Source organism: Aotus nancymaae, unplaced genomic scaffold (assembly GCF_030222135.1).
Source record: "Aotus nancymaae isolate 86718 unplaced genomic scaffold, 86718_ANA_hifiasm-v0.15.2.pri h1tg000020l, whole genome shotgun sequence".
In the NCBI taxonomy this organism is placed as follows: Eukaryota; Metazoa; Chordata; class Mammalia; order Primates; family Aotidae; genus Aotus; species Aotus nancymaae.
The window spans coordinates 69,790,019-69,817,973 of NW_026988432.1; the positions used below are offsets into that span (position 1 = coordinate 69,790,019).

Consider the following 27,955-nt stretch of genomic DNA (forward strand, 5'->3'; position numbering starts at 1 on the left):
AAAGAACTTGCTGGGGTTTTGGTTGGTATTAAATTGAATACATAGGTGAAGTTGGGAAGAAATGACATTTTGACAGTGTTGAGTCTTCCTATCCATGAACGTTAAATATGTTTGTTTTTTTAAATTTTATTTCTTTCTCAGAGTTTTGTAGTTTTCCTTTATATAGATGTTACATATATTTTGTTAGATTTATACCTAACTTATTTCATATATGGGGGTGTTAATGTAGATGGCATTGTTTTCAATTTCAAATTCTACTTGTTCATTGCTGGTGTAGAGGAAAGCAGTTAACTTTTATATAATAAATGTGTATCCTGTCATCTTTCTATAATCATTTATTAGGTCCAGGAATTTTTTTTTTTTTTTGTCAGTTCTTTTGGATTTTCTGCATAGGTGATCATGTCATCTGCAAACAAAGATGGTTTTTATTTCTTCCCAACCTGTATACATTTTATTTCCTTTTCTTGTCCTATTAGATTAGCTAGGACTTATATTATGAAGTTGAAAAGTAGTGCTGAGAGGAGACATCCTTGCTTTATTCCTGATCTTAGTGGAAAGGCTTCTAGCTTCTTACCATTAAGTATGATGTTAACTATAGGTTTGTTTTTTTTTTTTCAAGTTGAGAATGTTTCTCTCTGTAGTTTACTGGGAGTTTTTATCATGAATGGGGGTTCAATTTTTGTCAGATTTGTTTTTGTATCTATTGATATGATCATGTGATTTTTTTTTTTTTTTTTTGTAGTCTGTTGATGTGATAGATTACATTAATAGATTTTTGATTGTTGAACCAGGCTTGCATACCTAGGGTCTCCTTGGTTGTGATGTATAAGTTTTTTATATGTTATTTGATTTGATTTGCTAACATTTTGTTGAGGAGTTTTACATCTTTGTTCGTGGGAGGTATTGGTCAGTAGTTTTATTTATTTATTTATTTATTCGAGATGGAGTTTCACTCTTGTTGTCCAGACTGGAGTGCAATGATGTGATCTTGGCTCACCACAACCCCTGCTTCCCAGGTTTGAATGATTCTCCTGTCTCAGTCTCCTGAGTAGCTGGAATTACAGGCATGCGCCACCATGCCTGGCTAATTTTTTTTTTTTTTTTTTTTTTTAAACAGAGTCTCAATCTGTCGCCCAGGTTGGAGTGCAGTGGTGTGATTTTGGCTCACTGCAATCTCCACCTCCTGGATTCAAGTGATTCTTCTGCCTCAGTCTCCTGAGTAGCTGGTATTACAGACATGGAGTGCACCACAGGCCCGTCTAACTTTTTTTTGTGTTTTTAGTAGAGACGGAGTTTCACCATGTTGGTCAGGCTCATTTCAAACTCCTGACTTTATGATCTGCCTGCTTTGGCCTCCCAAAGTGCTGGGATTACAGACATGAGCCACTGTGCCTGGCCTTAATTTTGCATTTTTGGTAGAGACAGGGTTTCTCCATGTTGGTCAGGCTGGTCTGGAACTCCTGACCTCGGGTGATCCGCCTGCCTCCGCCTCCCAAAGTGCTGGGATTACAGGTGTGAGCCACTGTGCCTGGTCAGTAGTTTTATTTTTTTGTAATGTCTTTAGTGTTGGTATTAGGATGATGCTGACCTCATAGAATCGGTTAGTAAGTATTCCCTCTGCTATTTTCTGAAAAAGCTTGTAGAGGATTAGTATAATGTCTTCCTTCAATGTTTGATGGAATTCACCGTTGAACCTTTCTGGGCATGGTACATTCTATTTTGGGATGTTACTCGTTATTGCCTTACTTTCTTTTACAGATATGGGCCTACTCAAATTGTGTATTTATTGTGTCATTTTTTTTTTCTAATGAGAAGAATGTGTATTCTGCTGTTTTGGGTGAAGTATTTCATAGATGTTCATTATATCTAGTTGATTGTTAGTGTTGAGTTAAACTGTGTTTTTATTGAATTTCTTCTTGCTTGATCTATTTCTGATAGAGGAGTATTGAGGTCACCAGTTACAATAGTTGATTCATCTATTTCTCTTTTTTTTTTCTGAGAAGGAGTGTCGCTCTGTTGTCCAGGCTGCAGTGCAGTGGCACTATCTTGGTTCACTTCAACCTCCACCTCCCAGGTTCAAGCAGTTCTTCTCAGTCTCCCAAGTAGTTGGGATTACAGGTGTGTGCCACCATGGCTGGCTAATTTTTGTATTTTTTGGTAGAGACGGGGGTTTCAGCATCTTGGCCAGGCTGGTCTTGAACTCCTGACCTCGTGATCCACCCACCTCCACCTCCCAAAGTGCTGGAATTAAAGGCGTGAGCCTCTGTGCCTGGCTTCATCTATTTCTCTTTGTAGTTCTATTGGTTTTTACCACCCATATTTTGATGCTGTCTTGTAAGGTGTATACACATTAAGGATGTTTATGTCTTCCTAGAGAATTGATTCTTTTATATCATTATGTAGTACCCTGCTTTATCTCTGATAACTTTCCCTACTTTGAAGTCTGCTTTGTCTGAAAGTAATATAGCTATTCCTGCTTTCTTTTGATTAGTATTTTAATGGTATATCTTTCTCCATCCATTTGCTTTCTTTTTTGAGACAGAGTCTCACTATGTTGCTCGGGCAGGAGTACAATGGCATGATCTTTGCTCACTGCAACCTCTGCCTCCTAGGTTCAAGCAATTCTTCTGCCTCAGCCTCCAGAGGGGCTGGGATTATAGGCGCGTGCCACCATGCCCAACCAATTTTTGTATTTTTAGTAGAGACAGGGTTTCACCATGTTGGTCAGGTTGATTGAACTCCTGACCTCATGATCCGCCCGCCTCAGCCTCCCAAAGTACTGGGATTACAGGCATGAACCACTGAGCACGGCCCATCCATTTACTTTTAACTACATGTTGTTTTCTTGTAGACATCATATACTTGGGTCTTGTTTTTTTATTCTTCTCTGAAAATCTCTTTTAGTTGGTGTGTTTGTTTGTTTATTTTGAGATGGAGTCTCGCTCTGTCACCAGGATGGAGTGTAGTGGCACGATCTCGGCTCACTGCAACCTCCAACTCTCTGGTTCAAGTGATTCTTCTTTCTCAGCCTCCCAAGTAGCTGGGATTACAGGCACACGTCACCATGCCCAGCTAGTTTTTGTATTTTTAATAGAGATGGGGTTTCACCATGTTGGCCAGGATGGTCTCGATCTCCTGACCTCGTGATCACCCACCTTGGCTCCCCAAAGTGTTGGGATTACAGCTGTGAGCCACCATTGACTTTGAAAGTGATTAATTAATATAGTTGGGTTAATGTCTACCATGTTTGTTACTATTTTCTATTTGTTGTTCTTTTTTTTCTTCAGTCTTTTTCTTCTCTTTGTGGTTTTATTTTAAGAATTTTATTATTATTATTATTATTATTATTTTGAGACAGGTTCTCTCTGTTGCCCAGACTGGAGTACAGTGGCAGGATCATAGCTCACTACAGCCTTGAACTGCTAGACTCAAGTGATCCTCTTGCCTCAGCCTTCTGAGTAGTTGGGGCAACAGGCACATGCCACTACACCTGGCTAACTTTTAAGTTTTTTGTAGAGATAGCATCTTGCTACGTTGCCCAGTCTGGTCTTGAACTCCTGGCCTCAAGTGATTCTTCCACCTTGGCCTCCTAAAGTGCTGGGATTACAGGTGCCAGCCACCATGCCTGGCTTCTCTGTGGTCTTAATTCAGCATTTCATATGATTTCATTTCCTCTTTGTTAACATATCAGATATAATTCTTTTTGTCTCACTTTTTTTTAGTGGTTGCTCTAGTTTGCAATATATATTTACAGTTAATTCATACTCACTTTCAGATAACATTGCACTATTTAATGGGTAGTTTGAGTACCTGATAATAACAAAATATTCCTAATTCCTCTCTCCCATTCCTTGTTATCATTGCTATCATTCATTTCACTTACATGTAAGTACACATAAGCAGCTGTGTGTGTCTCTATATAGACACCCCCCACTATATATATATATATATATATATGCATATATACACACACACAAGCATACATCATTGAATACATTGTTGCCATTATTTTTCTGAACAATGTGTTGTTAGACCAGTTAAAAATAAGGAAAATAGGCCGCCCGCGCACAGTGGTTCAGGCCTGTAATCTTAGCACTTTGGGAGGCCGAATCTGGTGGATCACAAGTTCGAGACCAGCCTGATCAAAATGGTGAAACCCCGTCTCTACTAAAAACACGAAAAATTAGCTGGGCTTGGTGACATGTGCCTGTAGTCCCAGCTACTCAGGAGGCTAATGGAGGAGAAGCACTTGAAAACAGGAGGCAGAGGTTGCAGTAAGCAGAGATTGCACCACTACACTCCAGCCTGGGTGACAGAGTGACAGACTCCATCTCAAAAAAAAAAGAAAAAGAAAACTTTTGTTTTACCTTTACTTATTCTGTGTTTGATGCTTTTCCTTTCTTTGTAGATATAAGATTCTGACCTATATATTTTTCTTCTCTTAAAATAACTTTTCAAAAAATGTCTTACAAGGCAGGTTACTGGCAACAAATACCTTCAATTTTTGCTTGTCTGAGAAAGTATTTCCCTTTCATGTTTGAAGGATAATTTCTCAGGGTACAGAATTAGAGATTGTTGGTTTCTTTCTTTCAACTCTAAAATATTTTACTTCACTTCTTTCTTGCTTTCATGGTTTCTGAGAAGATGTCAAATATCGCCCTTTGTTTCTTTATATGTAAGGTTATTTTTTCCCTTGCTGGCTTCTTTAGGATTTTTTTCTTTATCTTTGATTTTCTGTAGTTTGAAAATGATATGCTTAGGTGTAGTATTGGTTTTGGCTTTTATTTATTTTTTTCCAAGTACAGCCGTAGTGTATTAGGCCTTTATCTTGTTTGGTGTTTTATGAGCTTCCCGGATATGTGGCTGGTTGTCTGAATTAATTTGGAGAAATTCTCAGTCATTATTGTTGCAAATGTTTTGTTGCTTTCTGTTTGTCTTCACTTTTTGATGTCCCCTTATGCATATGTTATACATTTTGTAGTTATCCTGCAGTTTTTTGAGATTTTTTTTTCATTCTTTGTTGTTTTTGTGTTCAGTTTTAAAAGTTTCCATTGGCATATGCTCGAGCTCAGAGTATCTTTCCTGTGCTGTGTCCAGTCTACTAATGAGCCCAGCAAAGATATTCTTCACGTGTTACCAATTTTGACCTCTGGCATTTCTTTTTGATTCTTGCTGATAAGTTCCATCTCTCTGTTTACATTGCCACTCTGTTCCTGCATGTTGTCTGCTGTATCCATTAGAGCTCTTAGCATATTCATCATAATTGTTTTTGATACTGGCCTGAGTATGCCAACATCACTGCCATATCTGGTTCTACTGGTTCTCATGCTTGCCCTGTCTCTTTAAACTGTGTTTTTTGCCTTTTAGTATGCCTTTTAATTTTTTCTTGTTAGCTGGACATGATGTGCCAAGTAAAAGAACTGCCGTAAATAGGCCTTTCGTTATGTTGTGGTAAGGTATTGCAGAGGGGAAGCATTCCATAATTCTATTATTTAGTCTCAGTCTTTCAGTGAGCCTGTGCCTTTAGAATGTGCACTCCACAAGTATTTCTTTGTTTTTTCCTCCCCTTAGGATGGACAGGGTAGCTTGAGGGAGCTAGAGTTGGGTACTTCCCTCTCCCTAGGCTGCTTAGGCTCAGATAAAACCCCAGCTGGTTAGGTTTTCTTGAGGGCAGACCTAAGAACAAAATGCCCTGTTATATTTCAAAATGACCCTTTTCTTCTCCCCATGCTGGAAGCCCAAGGGGAGTTTTCTCCATTAATTGCTGTGAAAACTTGGTCCTGCTCCTGGAGGTAAAACTCACGAAAGCATGGAGACCCACCTATGACTGGATCCCCTGGAGTTTTTAACTCTCAGACTTTTCCATACTGAGCCTGCAGCAATTCATCAGTTACAGGTCAGATATTCCTTCTCTACTGGTTACTGTGGAGGTTTCTGCTCGAGAGTGTATCCCCTGGTATGTTAGTATTCTCTGTATTTGCCCGTCTGTCTCTCCAGTTTTAGAGGCAGCAGTTTATCCTGTTACCTTCTCTTATGGATCTTAGAAGAGTTGTTGATTTGTTAGTTTGTTCATGTTTTTACTTGTCAGGATGGAGTGGCGACTTCCAAGCCCTTTACCCACCGAACTGGAAGCTAGAAGTTGTAAACGACCTTCCTTATTAATGATTAAGTCACTTTATGGAAAAGACCAATTTTCCACATTATGTTTCTTTTTAATCTTTGCAAGTGTTGTATATGAAAAGTAGTTATCTTGTTTTAAATGGCATTTGTCTTTTTTTTTCTATTGGAGTATTTGCATTTTAACTTAATTTTGTAAGATTTTTGTTATGGAAATATATTGGTCTTTATGTATTTTAGGCTTTAATGTGTGTGTGAACTTCCTTCATTGCCAGAGCAAATTACCACAGTCATGCTGGCCTAAAACAACAGAACTTTGTTTCCTCACAGGAGGCCGAAAGTCTGAAATCAAGATGCTAGCAGGGTGGTGCTCCCTCCAAAGGCTCTAGAGGAGAATCCTTCCTGGATCTCCCAGCATCTGCTGGCTCCTGGTATTCCTCGGCTTGTACCAGCAGCAGTCAGATCTCTGTCTCTGTATTCACTCAGCCCTGTTCTCTGTATCTATGTCTGAAATTTTATCTTTCCTCTGATACAGACATTGGTCGTTGTGATTAGGGTCCCAAAATCCAGGATAGTCTTATCTCAAGATCCTTAAGTTAATTACATCTGTGAAGACCTTGTTTCAGAATAATAGCATAATTTATAGTTACCAGGCTTAGGACTTGTATATTTTTTTTGAGGGGACACAGTTCAAGACATTAGAGTGTTACACTTAGAAGATGTTATCCACTAAAGAATATAAGACAATCCATCTGTATTTTTTCCTAATACTTTTATATTTAAATCTTTAAGTCATCTGGAATTTATTTTGATGTTTCTTTTTATATAGTAATGTTGGCAAAGCACCCAGTTAATAAATGGTTGGCACTAGGATTTGAACCTGTGTCTTTTGTATTTCAAAGTCATCATCTTTTATTTAGAACAACCTTGTTTTAGTATTGTAACTTTCAGAAACTGTGCCGTATCAGATTGTTCTTATTGCTTGTCTTATTATAGCAGAAAGGACTGCTGTTAATAGGTTTCAATGGCATGCAATAACCATGGTGGCAGCCAAATATCCACAAACGATATTGAAGACATTTGAGCCCCTTTTCAGCAGTTGTTATTTTAGGAAAGAATAAAAAGTGCCACCTGGAAAAATATTTTGGAGAGCATAGTTTTAAGGCACTGAATTAATTTGCTCTGACTGATACAAATTTTATTGGACTGCTCAGGGGGCATTTGTAGTATACACTGCTTTACTCCTATTAAAAGATACTAGTATCTGGTATTAATATTAAGGGCTGTTTATTCATGTTAACATATTAGGCTGGTCACATTAATAGGCTTACCACACTTGTAGAGACTTTTATTGGTAATAATAAAAGTTGAGCCGACATTTCTATCATCCTGTAATGCAATGCACACATAGAGCTTACTTTTGGTATGTGAATCTCTTGATATGTTTCCCATGACCACATCACAATGTCTGGTTTTAATAAGTTGCTTATCATTGGTTCATATATTCATACATAGTCTAGAATAGAGTGAATACTGTATGTTCTATTCCTTCATATAATAAACATTTTTTGTCAACTATATTTTTCCCATAAATTTTTAATATAAGTTATAAAAAATAAAACTTACTGTTGCTGTGTTAAAAAATTTGATTTTTTTTTTTTAAAGGAAAGTGCAAGTGTTCTGGTGAAGACCTTCAGGGCTACTGACATGAAACTTAACTCTGATAATTTTCATGATGCAAATGCCAATGGTGGCTTTGACCCAACTGACCCTGTAAAACAGGAGGCAGAGTGTCCTCATCAAAATAAGACAGTTTTGCACATGGATGGATGTTTAGACACTGAGACTCCTGAAGTGTCCATTCAAGAAAATGTGTATGTAGCGTCTTTGAAGCCTATTAGTGACAGTGAAATTAAATTCACTGATGCCGTTTGGTCACCAGCTTCTGAAAGGCGAGCATGTGAATGTCACGAGTCCATTGAAAAGAATAAAGACAGTAAGTGGGCTTTCAAAAAATATAGAGTGAAAGAAATAGATGTTTCTATGTTTTGAATAGGATATATTTCTGTGTGAAATGTGCCAATCTTTCATATTAAATATTTAAGTGTTTTGTAGTTTAAACAAAATTTTAAATCTACTAGTACAGGAGAACTGCTCAGAAATGGTATATTTCATCAGATATCTAATGAAAATATGCCTTTCTAACTAAGTCTTAACATTCTTTTTCTTTATGCCTCATTCTCCACTATAGCCTTTTTTTTTGTAATTGATGCTGGCTTATCTTCCATCAAAGAGATACTTTTCTTTTGGGGAAATGGGTTTTTCTTTTTCTAACTAGTTTTGGAAGACTTCAGTACTGTTGATAACTAAGGTAGTCATCTAAATCTTTTTAAAAATTGAGAATGTTTTATCATTTTAGTTATTACGTATAGCATTGGATATTTTTGGAATTTTATTTTTTAGAAAGAGATCTCCCACAGAGTGTGGTCTATCAAAATGAAGAGGGTAGGTGGGTGACGGACCTTGCCTATTATACATCTTTTAATAGCAAACAAAATTTAAATATATCTCTAAGTGATGAGATGAACGAAGACTTCAGATCTGGTTGTAAGTATATGGATAAACATTTATTATACCATTTTCACTGTTTCTGATCTTTCTGAAATTACTCTATATATGTTGGTCAGGCACATCAGATCCCTTCTGGGCTATCACTATATTCTGGAAGCGCCTCACTTGCTTTTATAGGACCCAAGGTTTTAGTTAACCAGTCTTAATCATTGTACAATGAGCCGAGCCATATCCTTAGGCAAAGGCAATGAGTGAGAATAGCATTCTTATACTTCTGTGTAGACCCCATAGTATTGCAGGACTGGAAGGGACTTTAGGCTTTGCTTTTCCCTTTAAAAATTCTGACCCGAGCAAAAGAAATGTCTTGATAAATCAGCAGTTACAAAAACCAGTCCATGAAAGCTAGGAAGTGTGGTAGAAATGATGGAAGAAAAGTAACCAAAAAGATAACAAAATCTTGAGGGATAAAAGTGTTAAAAGAAGCAGTTAGGCTGTTGATCAGCATTGTCTCTGACAGTGAATATAGAAACTGGTTTAGCTCTGCACAATGCCAGGTCACAGCATTTTGAGCCTGAGTCTGTGAAGATGCTGTGCTGCAACCCTCAGGGCTGAGCTGTTCTATAACTGGAAGGAGCCACGGTGCTCACGGGCCTGTCAGGCCTGGCCTTACTGTTAATAGGCTTGCGCCAGAGGAAGAAATTATTCCATCTACTGCTTGTACTAAGCTTCTTTCAAAAATGTTTCATGTTGTGGAATTACAGTGATAAATAAGGCAGCATGCCAGTCCTTAAGAAACTGCCCATCGGCCCAGAGGGATGAGACAAGAATACAATACACAGTCATTGACATCGTGAGAGACTCAAACCAAAAGCATTGGAATTTAGAGGAGAAACAAATGTTGCGTGAGTAGGTAGCAAAAGAATTTCATATAGGAAGCCACTTTTAAAGTAGAGTTTTAACAGGTAATCCTTTGGAGGCATGAGAAATTTCAAAAGCCTCATTAGAAGGGAATCGGATGGTGAAGTGTGGATGGTTTGAGAAGGTGCATGGTCCAGTATGGCCAGCCTTTATGGCAGGATGAAGGGAGAGTGGCCAGAGGCTAGGAGATGAAGCTGGAGAGGTCAGGAGGGCCAGGGAGTGGTTTGAGGTTTGACCACCATGCCCAAGATTGAGGCTTGTCTGGAAAGTGGCAGGACTAGTTGCTGGTAGAACTTGATTGGTGAGTCGTCTCCTGGCAGAAAAGGTCATTTGGTAGTGTTCTTAGGATGTTGTGGAAATCTAGGTGTCCCCGTGAAAATGAAGAGAGTAGCTAATGAAAGACGTAGAGGTAAAATGGTTAGGATTTGATGGCTGGACTTCAGGGGATAGTAGAAAGGCAGGAAGAGAGGAGGGTCTGTGGTCTGAGTTACTTGAGGCAATGGCAATACCATGACCTGAGTCAAGGAGTCAGAAGAAAGGGTAGATTTTGGGTGATTGTGGTTTAAGGCAGAAGTAGTCATTAGTGGAAATAGAGGTCAGAAGTGTGCAACTGAGTTGCAGTTAGGACTTGATCAGTGATATCTTGATCTAAGGAAAACGATGATGCAGACTGAACGGTGGATATTTATCACTTAAAAGATCATGGAATTCTCATGTGTTGCTGGTGGGAGTATAAATTGGTACAGCCACTTTGGAAACCATTTGGCAGTGTCTTGTGAAAGTGAACTTTGTGAACTTCATACTTTATGACCTAATAATTCTACACCTGAGTACATACACAACAGATAGGGCGTACATATTCACCAAAAGACATACTAAAATGTTTATAGCAGCACTATTTGTATCAGCCCCAGATTCTCAAATTCCCATTAGCAGTGGAAGTTTCTAAGTCACTGCAGAACCACTCTTCCCTCCCACTGTCATAGAATGGATTATGCTTATTCATACCCTGGAATATTAGGTTGCAGTGGTAATGAATGATATACAGCTACATGCAACAACATGGATGAATCTCAGGAACATGTGGAATGACATGAAGCCGACCAGGAACACACACTCTGTAGTTCTGTTTGTATACAGCTCAGCAGTGCATTCCTACAGAGCCAGCTGTAGGGCAGTGGTTACACGTGGATGGGCAGGTAGCAAGGGAAGCCAGGCTGGGGTGGTTTGGGTATTGGCAGTGTTATGCTTCTTAATTTGTGCTGTTGGCTATGCAGATGTGTTCAGATTGTGAAAATTCCTTGAGCTGTACTCTTCACTTCTCTATCATAAAATGTTTTTAAAAATTAGCAATCAAACTGAGAATAAAAGATTTGCAATTTATATTATAGGTTTAGAGCCCATTCTCCTAATAAATAAACAATTCTAATAAACAATAAGAAAAAGACCAACTACCGAAAAATTGGAAATAATTTATAGAAAAATAAAAATGGTTTTGTTAAATGTACAACAAAAAATGTCATTTTTATTCATGGAAAGAAATTCAGTGTAAATCTGACCAGTCATAGTATTTTTCAGTATTTCCTTGGTTGTGATCCAAAAATTTGGTAATAAAACTGTGTTGGCAAAGATGTGAGGGACACAGGTATGCTAGTCCATTCTTGGCACAGCCTCTAGCTATAATGACATTGCAATAACCAGCAAAGTTACATATGTGCTATCCTGTAACCGAGCAGTTCTGCTTCTGGGAATTTATTCTTCAGATACACTTGCACAAATGGTACATGATGTATGTGCAAGCTCATTACTTGCAGCATTGTCTGTAATAACAAGGTTGGATGCAATGTAGATGAACAAAATAGGGTATACATTAAGGTGCATCCATACAAAGAAGTACCCTGTGGCCATACAGAATGATAAAGGAGCTCTTTAGTTACTCAAATGGAATGGTCACTAAAATAAATTATGTAAAATCCACTTCAGAGCACATAAAGTATTCTAACATTTGTGTAGAAAGGTAGGAGAGGGGAGGATGCACATACAGATATTTGTAAAGCCATACAATGGAAAGATAAGACAAGATACTGACTGCAGGAATCTCTAGCTACTTGAACTCAAAAATCAAAAATTCAGATAGACATTTCAGGGATGTTTTAACTATTGGTTGCTTCTGGGGTGTGGGAAACTAGGGTCAGGGATGGCGAGATAGTTTTCAGTATATACCCTTGTAAGTCTTTCGTTAACTTTGAAAAGCTCTTTATTGTGGTATCATATATACACCTTTTAAATTTGAATTATTAGATGTATTCCTATTAAAGAAAAAATAAAATAGGAAATGATAATGGAAAGATTGAATGAAACCATCCTTGTGCTTAGGGAATTAATACTAGTCTGGTTGGAAAGGATGACTAGCCTGGGTGGGGAGGAAAAGGAGATGGGGAGATGGAAAGCTATTAAAAAGGTTGGTGGACAGAAAGAGTGGATAGGTGCTAGGAAGTATGGACTAGATCCAGGGAAATAGGGGTGGAGGTAGCATTAATGAAATGGGAGCCTTTTTACTGGAAAGGAGAAAGGAACTTTAAAAATGTAATAGAAGGATATATTCAGAAGAGGAAGGTTGGAAAAAAGGGTGTCATCTTGTTACATCCAAGTCATTTTAAATGAAAATTTGCCTACTTACAAACTTTATTCAGAACAGTTCCTTAAGAGAGCCTGCCTCCTCCTCTTCCCCATACCTGGCTTCCTCCTTGCTGATAGCTCAGCTCCATCTGTCCAAGTTGCTGCATTGCTGCTGCTTATGGCCTAAGAGTTTGACAGTGGGGAAACACAAATGGGCTACTTCCATGTTTAACCTCAGAAGCATTCAGTATAAGAGGATTGTTGTTTTAGGTATGCCAAAGAATTGGCATAGGTTCTCATAAAAAATGAAGTTCTGCTTTCTTATTGGCTGTGATTGATTTCTGATGAGTAGACAAGATAACATAGTATTAGTATAGATGTTTCTTTGAAGAGTCCCTTATAGTTCAGAGTAAAAGCACTTAGGGATATAAGACTATTTTGAGCTGTCTGGTCAGTTATTTAAAAACCAGGTGATATTTAACTTCTTGAAGTAAATTAAGTTTCTTTTGGGTTACCCTCTGTATTAGTTCGTTTTCACGCTGCTGATAAAAGACATACCCGAAACTGGGAACAAAAAGAGGTTTAATTGGACTTAAAGTTCCATGTGGCTGGGGAAGCCTCAGAATCATGGCAGGAGGCAAAAGCCATTTCTTACATGGCGGTGGCAAGAGAAAAAATGAGGAAGAAGCAAAAGCGGAAACTCTTGATAAACCCATCAGATCTTGTGAGACTTATTTACTATCTTGAGAATAGCATGGGAAAGACTGACCCCCATGTTTCAGTTACCTCCCCCTGGGTCCCTCCCATAACATGTAGGAATTCTGGGAGATAAAATTCAAGTTGAGATTTGGGTGGGGACACAGCCAAACCGTATCACCCTCTTTTGGGCCAAGTTTCCTACTTCCCTTCTCTTGGCTGTCAGATTTGGTTGGTTGGTCCTTTCCTCCTTTAGGGCAGTGGTTTTTAAAAACAGCTTGAGTCATAGATCCCACAGTGAATCTTCATAGAAACATAGAGTGTATGATTTTGCATATAATTTTGGGGGCTTCATAGTTCTCCTGATCCTCATTCTTAGGTTCTGTGCTGTAGGTTAAGAATATGTGTGTGTGTATTTTTTTTTTAGGCTGAGCATTTTGGCTTAATGCCGTAATGCCAGCCCTTTGGGAAGCCAAGGTGGGTGAATTGCTTGAGCCCAGGAATTCGAGACCTGCCTGGGCAACATGGCAAACCCCCATCTCTACCAAAAAAAATACAAAAATTAGCTGGGGCTGGTGGCACATGCCTATAGCCCCAGCTATTGGGGAGGCTGAGCCAGGAGGATCGCTTGAGCCCAGGAGGTAGAGGTTATTGTGAGCCAAGATTGCGCCACTGCACCCTAGCCTGTGTAATAGAGCAAGACGTTGTCTCAAATAAGAAATGATCACTTCATAAGGTGAAGAACTAGCATTGTTTCCGACAGGTAGGGAGCTTTATAAAGTCTTTGGTGCTCTGCTTTTCCTGAACAGATATATCCTGTGTCTGTTTCTCTTTTGTCTCAGATTATGAATGTGGGACACAGTCTAGGATTACAAAGGAGCAGTATGGATCTAATTGGTCCCCTTGATGGATACAATCAGGGATAGTGGGGAGCCTCCCTCATGTTTGGGCCTTGAGTGGACTGTCCTCTCTGGGTAGCCATTCGGTGTTCTCCTTTCTGTTCCAACCTCGCAGTGTCAGACAGAGAGGCCCAGAGTGCCGTAGCCAGCCAGTCTGGCATGTGGCCGACAGACCTTTCTCATTTCACCAACATATTTAAAGTTTGTTGGCAATTCTGATGGGTCTTGGGACACTCTTGCAGCCATCTTCATGACAGGCTTATAGAGGGCTTATCAGTCTGATGACTCCTGATGAAATTCCATCAGCATTCATGGGCGAGTGCCTCAATTCCACAGCTAAAATTAATTTTAGAAAGAAAAAGATTCCATTGTAAAGCCCTTGAGTAAATTGGGGTAAGTTAGTGATAAAGTCAGCTACAGCAAGGTGTTCTTTAGCAAAAGTTTGACAACCACAGACTTAAGCATTTAATACAGATGCCTCAGTCATGAGTGCAAGCTTTTACATATTTGTTAAAGCTTTATTTCCTTAGTATTTTATTTTACTAACTTGTATATGTGTGCTAGTGTTTGTTTAGGCATTAGTGTAATGTATTTATATAAATGTTTTCTTTTTTAAGCTGAAGCATTTGATTTGATTGCACAAGATGAAGAAGAATTTAATAAAGAGCATCAATTTATACAGGTTTGTAATTATTTGCTTTATCCAAAATTTAAAATTTTTCCTGCATTAATGTAAATGTAGGCAAAATGTTCTTTCTTTCTCAATAGATACACAGTTAGTATAGAATTATTTCATTTTTTTCTCATGCAAATATGAGACAACTAGACATATTTTCTAGACAGCTAGACAACTTCTGTTTTTTCCCTCATACTCTAAATTATTAATTGAAGATCATTGACATACTGAAATATATCTTTAATTCACCTAAAATTGCTTTAATGCCCTTAATGGATATTTCCATAGTTTATTTTTCTTTTTCTTTTTTGAAACAGGGGCTTGCTCTGTCACTCAGGCTGGAGTGCAGTGGTTATTTTTTGTAGAGATGGAGTCTCGCTATGTTACCTAGACTGGTCTCGAACTCCTGGGCTCAAGAAATCCTTTTATCTTGGCCTCCGAAAGTGCTGGGATTCGGTGTCAGCCACTGCACTGGGTTATATTTCTATAGTTTTAAAAATGTTTTAAAGTGAGGCAATCCTCTTTGTTTTTTGTGAAGATTCTTATTTATGACAATCTAATTTCAATCTTATTTTGAAGATTCAAAATTTATGACAGTGGTTTGACGAAGCAAGATCTTCTTCTTATAAAATAAGAAGAATAAGCAACATTCTTATTATTTTTCAGATGGGGTTTTGCCATGTTGCTCAGGCTGGGCTTGAACTCCTGAGCTCACATGATTCTCCCATCTTGTCCTCCTAGGTAGCTGAGATTACAGGAAAGCACTGTTGTGAGCAACTTGTGATCGTGCGTATTATAATTCAGGTGTTCAAAAATACTCATTTTCCTCCTCTGGACTTCATTATGCTTCAGTTTGTCCAATTTTTTTTTTTTTTTTTTTGGTCTAATGTTTAAAAAATTTTTTAAATTTTCTTGGTAAGATTTTTAAAATTATTGTATATTAGAACAACAGAAAGGTGACTTTCTGGGGGAAAGAAATGAAACAATAACTTTCTTCCTAGGAAGAAAACATAGATGCTCATAACACTTCGGTTGCACTGGGCGATACGTCCTGGGGAGCTACAATTAATTACAGTCTGTTGAGAAAATCACATAGCACATCAGATTTGGATAAAGATGATGCCAGTTATTTACGTCTGTCTTTAGGAGAGTTCTTTGCTCAAAGATCTGAAGCTCTTGGTTGCCTTGGTGGTGGTAACAATGTAAAAAGAGTAAGTATGGAATCTGTTGGAAGTACTCACAGTCGCCAGATTTTAGATTTTGAGTATTACGATGGCATAGTAACTTTAAAATGGAGACAGAATAGGGTTGGGACAGAAGAGTGGTAAGAAACTTAGATTTCATCGTCAGACCCTTATTCCAGTCCTAGGTCTGTCTTTTAGCTAGTTCTAGGACATTGAGCAATTTAACTCCTTTGTGCCTTAATTTCCCTTTTCTTTTTTTTTTGAGATGGAGTCTCAAATTGTTGCTTGAGCTGGAGTGCAGTGGCGCGATCTTTGCTCACTGCAACCTCTATGTCCCAGGTTCAAGTGATTCCTTGCCTCAGCCTCCCAAGTAGCTGGGATTACAGGCACTCACCACCATGCCTGGCTAATTTTTTTGGTATTTTTAGTAGAGATGGGGTTTCACAATGTTGACTAGGGGGTCTTGAACTCCTGACCTCGTGATCCGCCGGCCTTGGCCTCCCAAAGTACTGGGATTACAGGCGTGAGCCACCACGCTCGGCCTAATTTCCTATTTCTTAATAGCACACTGTTTTATAGGGCTTTGTAACATTTAAATGTGATGGTCCATGTAAAACATTTAGCACTAAGCCAACATGTAGTAAGTATTTAATCGTTGTTCATTGCTTCTGTTATTGTTGGTTGCTGTGAAGAATTCTAAAAATGATTTTTAAAAACTATTATCTAAAGAGATATTTTGAAATATGGAAGTGTTTTGATTTAATTAAATGTAGTACATGTACAAATAGACAAGTTGTTCAGGTAACGATAAGTGCTGTAAAGCATGAATGAGTAGAAGGAGCTACTTTAGCTGTGCTGGTCAGGTTGACATTTGGGGGAGGACGTTGAGTTGGCATCTCAGTGATGAAAAGGAGGCAGCATACCAGGCACAGTGGCTCATGCCTATAATCTCAGCACTTTGGGAGGCTGAGGCGGGCGGATCACCGGAAGTCAGGAGTTTGAGACAAGCCTGGCCAACATGGTAAAACCCTGTCTCTACCAAAAATAGACAAAATTAGCCAGGTGTAGTGGCGTGTACCTGTAATCCCAGCTACTTGGGAGGCTGAGGTAAGAGAATCGTTTGAACCTGGGAGGCGGAGGGTTGAAGTGAGGTGAGATCACTCCACTTCACTCCAGCCTGGGCAACAGAGTGAGACTCCATCTCAAAAAAATAAGCAAGAAAAGGAGGCAGCAGAGGGAGACATTAAAAAAAAAAAAGATTGTGTTTCTTTTGTAAGAAGAAATAAGACTTCTCCCTCCATTAGTGACCTGGCCTTTGTCTTTGTGCAGATCTGGAGGTAGGAACCAGGGTTTCATATTGGAGGAACGGAAATCAGGCGTGAAGCACAGGGTGGGTGTGTATGAAGGGAGAATGGCAGATGATTCCGAGGGCCAGATCATGAGGGCTTCCAGTAGAGGGAGGTTTTATCTCATATGAACAGGGAGGAAGTGCTTAGAGGCACAGGGCAACTTTGTTGTGGTGCTGGCCCATCTCCAGGTGCAGCAGGCTGCCGCCATATGTCAGCTGCCCAGGTAAAGTCAGCAAAAGACAGAAGACGGAAAGAAGCAGGCAGAGGCTTAGGAAATGGGAGAGACGTGATGAAGGCTGGAGACAAGGATGACCTAGTAGAAGCAGAGAAAAGGGCAAGAATTCAAGATTTATTCTCTAGAGTCAAGGAATTTGTTGATAAATTCCACAAAGGAAATTAGGGTTATTTGAGGGAGTGTTTATCAAAACTGGATTTCATTAAGAATATGATTGTGAAATAATAGTTGTAGTGTTAGAAGTTACAGTTGATTCATAGAACTTTTAAGTTGAACTGTGGTCTTGTTCAGTGCAGTAAATTGAAAAATGAAAATATTTTAGAAAGGTGGATTTTTCTGCTTGAATTGATTGTGACTTTGAGATTATGACAGAAGTTGAAGAGTAACTGAATTCCTCATTAATGGAATTATAATAAGGAAAGATAAGGTGGACAAAGCACTGGAAAAATTGATCTATTATTTGGATTTTTTGTTTTGGTATAAGTTTTGTTTGCATTCAAGTTACTGAATCAAGGGAAGAAATAAGTGAAGACCAGTAAAAAATTGAGCGCATTTAATGAGTTCACATTTCAGTTCTGTCACGTGACTCCTATATAAGAATGACAAGTGGAAATTGCCCATCCTTCAGCAAGCCCTTGAATGCAAATCTTCCAGAAATTTACGTGCAAGTTGGCAGAAGGGTCCCTAATCTTAATACAGATTTTTCAAGGATGTGTTTATTCTGTAAAATAAAGTACCTTTATATTGTGATTTCCTGGAAGCAGGAGTTTTTATCTTTTTTCTCATTAATATGTCACTGATGATTAAACAGTGTCTAACACATAATAGGTGTTCAATAATAATTATTGAAGGAATAAAGAATCATTTCTGTGTTGTTTTTTTTTTGAGACAGAGTCTGCTCTGTTGCCTAGGCTAGAATGCAGTGGCATGATCTCAACTCATCTTAACCTCTGGTGCCTCAGCCTCCTGAGTAGCTAGGACTACAGGTGTGCACCACCACCCCTGGCCAATTTTTATGTTTTTAATAGAGATAGAGTTTTGCCAGGTTGGCCAGGCTGGTCTTGAACTCGTGGCCTCTCAAAGTGCTAGGATTACAGGTGTGAGCCACTGCGCTCGGCCTCATTTCTGTGTTGTTTTGATTTGAATTTCTTAGGGCAATTTATTTGACAATATGAGTTCAACGATTAAAAGGTGGCTAGTATTAAGGAAATGAAAGGTGCTATCTGGACCTTTGAAGGCCATCTCTAGTAATTGAGGTTAAGTGGAAAGAACAGTTCTTTGATGTCATTTAGCTGTGTTACTAGTATTAGATAAAATAGTCTAGAATTTCTCAAAGCAGTTGAAAATCAAAGAAATAATTTACATTTAATTATTCTGTAGCCATCATTTGGCTATTTTATTAGATCACCAGAGAAGAGAGAACCTGTTGCCTTAATAAGAAAATCTGATGTATCGAGAAGTAATTCAGAAAAAGAAATCGCTCATCTTAACCATGATCTGTATTCAGGTAATGGATTCAGTGAAGGGGCTTTTTGGAATCTTTTTTTTTTTTTTTCTTAAAAGTGTAACTTAGGTGTTGTGTGATCATGTTCTTTATGAGTGAAAAATGTATATAACACTTTGTATTTTCTCAGTGTTGGTTATAGATTTGATTTATTTGTAACTCCACATATTCTTTTTAGTCTAAAGTGGAAATAAGTCAGCCAAAATCTACCTAAATTTGTAAAAACCACAGTAAATGAAATAACTTCAAATGGGCTAGTTAATGTTGGCTATTGAATTATTGAGTTAATTAATCGTAGATATATTTATTATTTAGGTAGACTTTTAAAGAGATCTTTTGAGATTTAGACTACGATAGTCTAAATATCAATTTTTATGATAAATATAATATTTTAAATCAAATGTTCTTGGTCAACTTAGAGTTATCAAGCAGCTACTTTTTGTTAGTACAATGCCTTTTGCTACATATCATGTAAAGTTGTATAAGATATGCTCCATTCCTTAAGGAGCATGTATTCCAGTAGGGGAGTTGGGACAAAGGGTCCGTGTATAGAAAGTCAGCTCATTTTCCATTTCTCTAAAGATGCACTCACTTACTTCTTTAAAGCTTCTATCTTTTTGTGTTTCTTTCTGTCTTTTATTTTTTTCTTTTCTTTCTTTCCTTTTCTTTCTCTCTCCCTTTCTCCTTCCTCCCTCCCTCCTTCCCTTCCTTCCCTCCCTCCCTTCCTTCCCTCCTTCCCTCCCTCCTTCCTTCCTTCCTTCCTCCTTCCTTTCCTTCCTTCCCTTCCTTTCCTTCTTATCTTTCCCTCTTTTCCTTCCTTTCCTTCTTGATAGAGTCTCACTCTGTCACCTAGGTTGGAGTGCAGTGGTGTGATCTCGGCTCACTGCAACCTCCACCTCCCAGGTTCAAGCGATTCTCCCACCTCAGCCTCCCGAGTAGCTGGATCACAGGTGCGCGCCACCACAGCCAGTAAATTTTTTGTATTTTTGGTAGAGATGGGGTTGTAGAACTTCTGACCTCAAGTGATCCTACCTCAGCCTCCCAAAGTGCTGGGATCACAGGCGTGAGCCATTGCACCCAACCAAGAAGTATTAACTTTGGAATTCAACTTACTGTATATTTGTGAAACAGTTAAATGAGTTTATACGTGTATTTGCAAGGGAGAGATTAAAATCCACAACCCTCCTGTGAAGTTGGGACCTTGTAGCATTGAGCTGAATTAACTATGTAGTTGTTCTCTGTCCAAGTGACTATACATTTAAACCGTTTTAGTGAAGGCGACTGACATTTGGGGTACAAAGACATCTTCCTTGGTGATTAATCATTTTGCCTGGTTCTTATTCCACAGATTGTGTTTGCCAAATAGTGTATACTTATAAATTAAATGTTATATATTTCCTGCAGTAGATTTAAATGAACAGTCCCAGGCACAGCTAAGTGAAGGATCAATTACACTTCAGGTTGAAGCTGTGGAGAATACTTCACAAGTGGATGAAAAGGATGTGACGTTAACAGCTGATAAAGGCAAGACAGAGGTAGCTTAAGCCTTTCATAAGGAAATCTAAGATTATCTTGTTGTTGTTGTTATATAGGATTAAGATGAGATCACCTGTGAAAAATATATGCAGTTTAATATGTTTTCTTTCCTGGCTTCAAATTTCTTGCAAGTGTCTTTTAAATTTGTTTTTAAGTTTTTATCACTATATAATATATACACAAATGAGTTTATAAAGCAGATTTGTAGTCATTCAGCGAATTATCACAACTCATACACTTGTGTACACCTCAGATCAAGAAAGAGAGCATTGCCAACAACCTAGAAACAAGTTTTTTTTTGCCGCCTCCAGTGATCTTTTAACCCTGTATTAATTTCATCCGATTCTGAACTTCACATAAAAGAAACCATGTAGCATGTATTCCTTTTCTTTGGCGTTTTTCACCTCAGCATACCATTGTCAGATGAGTATAATCGAAACTTATATTTATTACTGTATTGTATTCTGTTCTATGAATATTCTGTTGCTTTTATATCCGTTTGTATTGTTGATGAACATTTGGGATATTTCCACTGCTGGACAATTATAAAACAATGCTCCATGAACAGCCTAGTACCTGGGACGTGTGCACACGTTCATGTGAGGTATATATGTATGTTGTGGAGTTTGCACACCTTTACTTCAGTGGTTTTGACAGTTCTCCAGAGTGGTTGTACTGTATAGATTTGTTCAAGACTGTGTGCTGCCTGTCACTGCACTTCCTCGCCAGCACCTGGTATCACTCGTTATTCTGGTGGGTGCTCAGTGGGGACTTCTTGTCTTCATGTGTGTTTCCCTGATTACTAATGAAGCTGGTTCTTGCTCATGTTTGCTGGTCATTTGGAGGCTTATTTTGTGAAGTGCCTGTTGAAGTCTGTTGCTCTAATGGATAATTTATTTTATTTTATTTATAGGTGTTCTTTACATTGAATAGGAGCCTTTTGTCAGTTGCATCCCATGCATTGTTTTCTTTTATCTCTTGTGTTTTGATCCATCATATTTTCATTATCATTCAGTTCAATATATTGTCTAATTTCTTTGGCCCATGAGCTTTTTAAAAAAGTGTATTGCTTAGTTTCCAAACACGTAGGAGATTTACTAATTTTTGAAATAATTGATTTTAGGCCAAATATGCTATAGTCAGAGAATATTTAGTTTTAAGCCTTTGAAATTTGTTTAAATACGATATATAGTTCAGCATTTGTTCAGTTTTTGAAAGTATTTTCTGTAGGCTTGTAAGGAATGTCTGTTATGTGACTTAATGTCTGTTTCACTTAGGTGAGATCTGTTTAAATCGGGATGTTCAAGCTGCCTGCATTCTTAAAATTATTGTGCTGTTCTTTTTTTTTTTTTTTTTTAACATTTCAGTCGTTTATTTTTATTTATTTATTATTGCATTTTAGGTTTTGGGGTACATGTGAAGAACATGCAAGATTGTTGCATAGGTACACACATGGCAGTGTGATTTGCTGCCTTCCTCCCCATCACCTATATCTGGTATTTCTCCCCATGCTATCTCTCCCCAACTCCCCACCCCGAGATGTCCCTCCCCTATTTCCCCCTGACAGACCCCAGTGTGTGATGCTCCCCTCCCTGTGTCCATGTGTTCTCATTGTTCAATACCCACCTATGAGTGAGAACATGCGGTGTTTGATTTTCTGTTCTTGTGTCAGTTTGCTGAGAATGATGGTTTCCAGGTTGATCCATGTCCCTACAAAGGACACGAAATCATCTTTTTTTATTCCATGGTGTATATGTGTTACATTTTCCCTGTCCAGTCTATCATCGATGGGCATTTGGGTTGGTTCCAGGTCTTTGGTTTTGTAAACAGTACTGCAATGAACATTTGTGTGCATGCGTCCTTACAGTAGAATGATTTATAATCCTTTGGATATATTCCCAGTAAAGAGATTGCTGGGTCAAATGGAATTTCTGTTTCTGGGTCCTTGAGGAATCGCCACACTGTCTTCCACAATGGTTGAACTAATTTACACTCCCAACAGTGTAAAAGTGTTCCTATTTCTCCACATCCTCTCCAGCATCTGTTGTCTCCAAATTTTTTAATGATCGCCATTCTAACTGGCATGAGATGGTATCTGAATGTAGTTTTGATTTGCATTTCTCTAATGACCAGTGATGATGAGCATTTTTTCATATGTTTGTTGGCCTCATCTGTGTCTTCTTTTGTAAAGTGTCTGTTCATATCCTTTGCCCACTTTTGAATGGGCTTGTTTTTTTCTTGTAAATCTGTTTTAGTTCTTTTTAGATTCTGGATATCAGCTCTTTGTCATATGGGTAGATTGCAAAAATTTTTTCCCATTCTGTTGGTTGCCAATTCACTCTAATGACTGTTTCTTTTGCTGTGCAGAAGCTCTGGAGTTTGATTAGGTCCCATTTGTCTATTTTGTCTTTTGTTGCCAATGCTTTTGGTGTTTTGGTCATGAAGTCCTTGCCTATGTCTATGTCCTGAATGGTTTTGCCTAGATTTTCTTCTAGGGTTTTTATGGTGTTAGGTCTTATGTTTAAGTCTTTAATCCATCTGGAGTTCATTTTAGTGTAAGGTGTCAGGAAGGGGTCCAGTTTCTGTTTTCTGCACATGGCTAGCCAGTTTTCCCAACACCATTTATTCAACAGGGACTCCTTTCTCCATTGCTTGTTTTTGTCAGGTTTGTCAAAGATTGGATGGTTGTAGATATGTGGTGTTGCCTCCAAGGCCTCTGTTCTGTTCCATTGGTCTATATCTGTGTTTTGGTACCAGTACCGTGCTGTTTTGATTACTGTAGCCTTGTAGTATAGTTTGAAGTCTGGTAGTGTGATGCCTCCTGCTTTGTCTTTTTTGCTTAGAATTGACTTGGCTATGCGGGCTCTCTTTTGGTTCCATATGAAGTTTAAGGTGGCTTTTTCCAGTTCAGTGAAGAAGGTCATTGGTAGCTTGATGGGGATAGCATTGAATCTGTAAATTACTTTGGGCAGTATGGCCATTTTCATGATATTGATTCTTCCTAACCATGAACATGGAATGTTTCTCCATCTGTTTGTGTCCTCTCTTATTTTGTTGAGCAGTGGTTGTAGTTCTCCTTGAAGAGGTCCTTTGCATCCTTTGTTAGTTGTATTCCCAGGTATTTTATTCTCTTTGTAGCAATTGTGAATGGCAGTTCGTTCTTGATGTGGCTCTCTTTAAGTCTGTTATTGGTGTATAGGGATGCTTGTGATTTTTTCACATTGCTTTTGTATCCTGAGACTTTGCTGAAGTTGCTTATCAGTTTCAGGAGATCTTGGGCAGAGACAATGGGGTCTTCTAAATATATAATCATATCATCTGCAAATAGAGACAATTTGACTTCCTCCTTTCCTATTTGAATACCCTTTATTTCTTTTTCTTGCCTGATTGCTCTGGCTAGAACTGCCAATACTATATTGAATAGGAGTGGTGAGAGAGGGCATCCTTGTCTAGTGCCAGATTTCAAAGGGAATGCTTCCAGTTTTTGCCCATTCAGTATGATATTGGCTGTTGGTTTGTCGTAAATAGCTTTTATTATTTTGAGATATGTTCCATCAATGCCTAGTTTATTGAGAGTTTTTAGCATAAAGGGCTGTTGAATGTTGTCGAAGGCCTTCTCTACATCAATTAAAATAATCACATGATTTTTGTCTTTGGTTCTGTTTATGTGGTGAATTACGTTTATAGACTTGCATATGTTGAACCAGCCTTGTGTCCCCGGGATGAAGCCTACTTGATCATGGTGGGTAAGCTTTTTGATGTGCTATTGCAATCGGTTTGCCAGTATTTTATTGAAGATTTTTGCATTGATGTTCATCATGGATATTGGCCTGTAGTTTTCTTTTCTTGTTGAGTCTCTGCCAGGTTTTGGTATCAGGATGATGTTGGTCTCAAAAAATGATTTGGGAAGGATTCCCTCATTTTGGATTATTTGGAATAGTTTCAGAAGGAATTGTACCAGCTCATCTTTGTATGTCTGGTAGAATTCGGCTGTGAATCCATCCGGACCTGGGCTTTTTTTGGATGTTAGGCTCATAATTGCTGCCTCAACTTCAGACCTTGTTATTGGTCTATTCAGGGTTTCAACTTCTTCTTGGTTTAGGCTTGGGAGGATGCAAGTGTCCAGGAATTTATCCATTTGTTCCAGGTTTACTAGTTTATATGCATAGAGTTGTTTGTAATAATCATCTCTGATGATGGTTTGTATTTTTGTGGAATCTGTGGTGATATCCCCTTTATCATTTTTTCTTGCATCTATTTGGTTATTCTCTCTTTTCTTTTTTATTAATCTGGCTAGTGGTCTATTTTGTTGATCTTTTTGAAAAACCAGCTCCTGGATTTATTGATTTTTTTGAAGGGTTTTTTGTGTCTCTATCTCCTTCAGTTCTGCTCTGATCTTAGTTATTTCTTGTCTTCTGCTAGGTTTTGAGTTTTTTTGATCTTGCTCCTCTAGCTCTTTCAATTTTGATGATAGGGTGTCGATTTTACATCTTTCCTTGCTTCTCATGTGGGCATTTATTGCTATATATTTTCCTCTAGACACTGCTTTAAATGTGTCCCCGAGATTCTGGTATGTTGTGTCTTCATTCTCACTGGTTTAGAAGAACATCTTTATTTCTGCCTTCATTTCATTGTTTATCCAGTCAACATTCAAGAGCCAGTTGTTCAGTTTCCATGAATCTGTTTGGTTCTGAGTTAATTTCTGAATTCTGAGTTCTCCCTTGATTACACTGTGGTCTGAGAATCTGCTTGTTATGATTTCTGTTCTTTTGCGTTTGCTGAGGAATGATTTACTTCCAATTATGTGGTCAATTTTAGAGTAGGTGTGCTGTGGTGCTGAGAAGAATGTATATTCTGTGGATTTGGGGTGGAGAGTTGTGTAAATGTCTATTAGGTTTGCTTGGTCCAGGTCTGAGTTCAAGTCCTGGATATCCTTGTTAATTTTCTGTCTAGTTGATGTGTCTAATATTGACTGTGGGGTGTTAAAGTCTCCCACTATTATTGTGTGGGAGTCTAAGTCTCTTTGTGAGTCATTAAGAACTTGTTTTATGTATCTGGGTGCTCCTGTATCGGGTGCGTATATGTTTAGGATCGTTAACTTTTCTTGTTGCATTGATGCTTTTACCATTATGTAATGTCTTTCTTTGTCTCTTTTGATCTTTATTGGTTTAAAGTCTATTTTATCAGAGACGAGAATTGCAACTCCTGCTTTTTTTTGCTCTCTGTTTGCTTGGTAAATCTTCCTCCATCCCTTTATCTTGAGCCTTTGTGTATCCTTGCATGTGAGATGGGTTTCCTGGATATAGCACACCGATGGGTTTTGGCTTTTTATCCAGTTTGCCAGTCTGTGTGTTTTGATTGGGGCGTTTAGCACATTTACATTTAGGGTTAATATTGTTATGTGTGAATTTGATCCTGCCATTTTGATGCTAGCTGGCTGTTTTGCCTGTTAGTTGATGCAGTTTCTTCATTGTGTTGATGCTCTTTACCATTTGGTATGTTTTTGGAGTGGCTGGTAATGGTTGTTCCTTTCTATGTTTAGTTCTTCTCTCAGGAGCTCTTGTAAAGTAGGCCTGGTGGTGATGAAATCTCTGAGTACTTGCTTGTTCATAAAGGATTTTATTTCTCCTTCATTTGTAAAGCTTAGTTTGGCTGGATATGAAATTCTGGGTTGAAAGTTATTTTCTTTAAGGATGTTGAGTATTGGCCCCCACTCTCTTCTGGCTTGTAGGGTTTTTGCTGAGAGATCTGTTGTGAGTCTGATGGGCTTCCCTTTGTGGGTAACCCGAATGTTCTCTCTGGCTGCCCTTAGCATTTTCTCCTTCATTTCAACCCTGGCGAATCTGACGATTATGTGCCGTGGGGTTGCTCTTCTTGAGGAATATCTTTGTGGTGTTCTCTGTATTTCCTGGACTTGAATATTGGCCTGGCTTGCTAGGCTGGGGAAGTTTTCCTGGATCATATCCTGAAGAGTATTTTCCAGGTTGGATTGATTCTGTCTGTCACATTCAGGGTACACCTATCAAACGTAGATTAGGCCTTTTCACATAGTCCCATATTTCTTGGAGACTTTGTTCATTCCTTTTTACCCTTTTTTCTTTAATCTTGCCTTCTTGTTTTATTTCATTGAGTTGATCTTCGACCTCTGATATCCTTTCTTCTGCTTGGTCAATTCGGCTGTTGAAACTTGTGCGTGCTTCTTGAAGTTCTCGTGTTGTGTTTTTCAGCTCCATCAATTCACTTGTATTCCTCTCTAAGTTGTTTATTCTCGTTAGCATTTTGTCAAACCTTTTTTCAAGGTTCTTAGTTTCTTTGCATTGGGTTAGAACATGTTCTTTTAGCTCAGAGAAGTTTCTTATTGCCCACCTTCTGAAGCCTTATTCTGTCAATTCATCACACTCATTCTCCATACAGCCTTGTTCCCTTGCTGGTGAGGAGATGTGATCCCTTGGAGGAGGAGAGGTGTTCTGGTTTCAGGTGTTTTTATCCTTTTTGTGCTGGTTTCTTCCCGTCTTTGTATTTATCCACCTGTCGTCTTTGTAGTTGTTGACTTTCAGATTGGGTCTCTGAGTGGACGTCCAGTTTGTTGATGATGAAGTTATTTCTTTCTGTTTCTTAGTTTTCCTTCTACCAGTCAGGCCCCTATGCTGTAGGACTGCTGAGGTCCACTCCAGGCCCTGCTTGCCTGGGGATCACCTGCAGCAGCTGTAGAACAGTAAGGGTTGCTGCCAGTTTCTTCTTCTGCTATCTTTGTCCCAGAAGGATACCTGCCAGATGTCCATCTGAGCTCTCCTTTATGAGGTGACTCTTTGGATATACGGAGGTCAGGGAGCTGCTTGAGGAGACAGTCTGTCCTTTATAGGAGCTCAAGTGCTGAGCTGTGAGCTCTATTGTTCATTCAGCGCTGCTCGGCAGGTACGTTTGAGTCTGGTGCAGCAGAACTCATAAACACCTTTTTTTTTCCCCCAGGTGCTCTGTCCCAGGGAGTTAGGGCTTTATTTATAAGTTTTTGTTGTGCTGCTGGCTTTTTTCAGGGTTGCCCTGTCCAGCGAGGAGGCAGTCTAGTCAGAGTCTACCTGAAGAGGCTTTGCTGAGCTGCTGTGGACTCCGCCCAGCTGCCGTGTGAACTTCCCTGCAGTCCCTCCAAGCTTTTGCTGGGAGCTGCTTCTAACTGGCCATCTTGGATCCGTCTCCTATGCTATTCTTTCAGTTACATAGATTTTAAAATCTCCCACCATGATTGTGGATTTGTTCATTAATCTTTATAGGCATATTAACATTTGCTTTAAACATTTGAAGCTATACTTTTAGGTATATACAAATTGTGCATAAAACTTGTTGCATTAAATTCTTCATAAAATTGTTTTGGTGCATAAAAATTGGTCTTGCTGATGAGAGATCCAAGATGGCTGATGATTAGCAGCTCGGGCACATACCTCCCAGTGAAAGCGCAAAGAACGAGAGGACGCCACACTTTCAGACGAATATTAGTTGCTCACGGACCAGGAGATTCCCAGTGGAGGAGCTCCAGGGGTCGCCAGGGCGACTCTTGTGGCCGGCGTGGTGGTTTTGCTGGTGCCTTAGCATGCCAGTTCTTGGTGCAGAGTCCGGAGATTCCCGGGCAGAAAAGCACCATCAATCTTAACACCGC

The 27,955-nt window shown here is 38.8% G+C and overlaps 1 protein-coding gene across 2 annotated transcripts in view; it reads left to right on the plus strand.

Annotated features, from left to right (window-relative positions):
• The window catches only part of CEP192 (centrosomal protein 192), a 135,941-nt gene that overhangs the window by 32,154 nt on the left and 75,832 nt on the right, over positions 1–27,955 (plus strand). Inside the window, exons 10-15 of one of the 2 annotated variants that reach the window (XM_012472511.3) lie at positions 7,783–8,113; positions 8,581–8,724; positions 14,438–14,502; positions 15,498–15,707; positions 18,645–18,771; positions 20,173–20,303. In XM_012472511.3, the coding sequence (XP_012327934.2) occupies positions 7,783–8,113; positions 8,581–8,724; positions 14,438–14,502; positions 15,498–15,707; positions 18,645–18,771; positions 20,173–20,303 (1,008 nt within the window). Of the gene's footprint in view, positions 1–7,782; positions 8,114–8,580; positions 8,725–14,437; positions 14,503–15,497; positions 15,708–18,644; positions 18,772–20,172; positions 20,304–27,955 lie in introns of those variants that run through there. The other variant, XM_064379456.1, reaches the window with a different exon arrangement.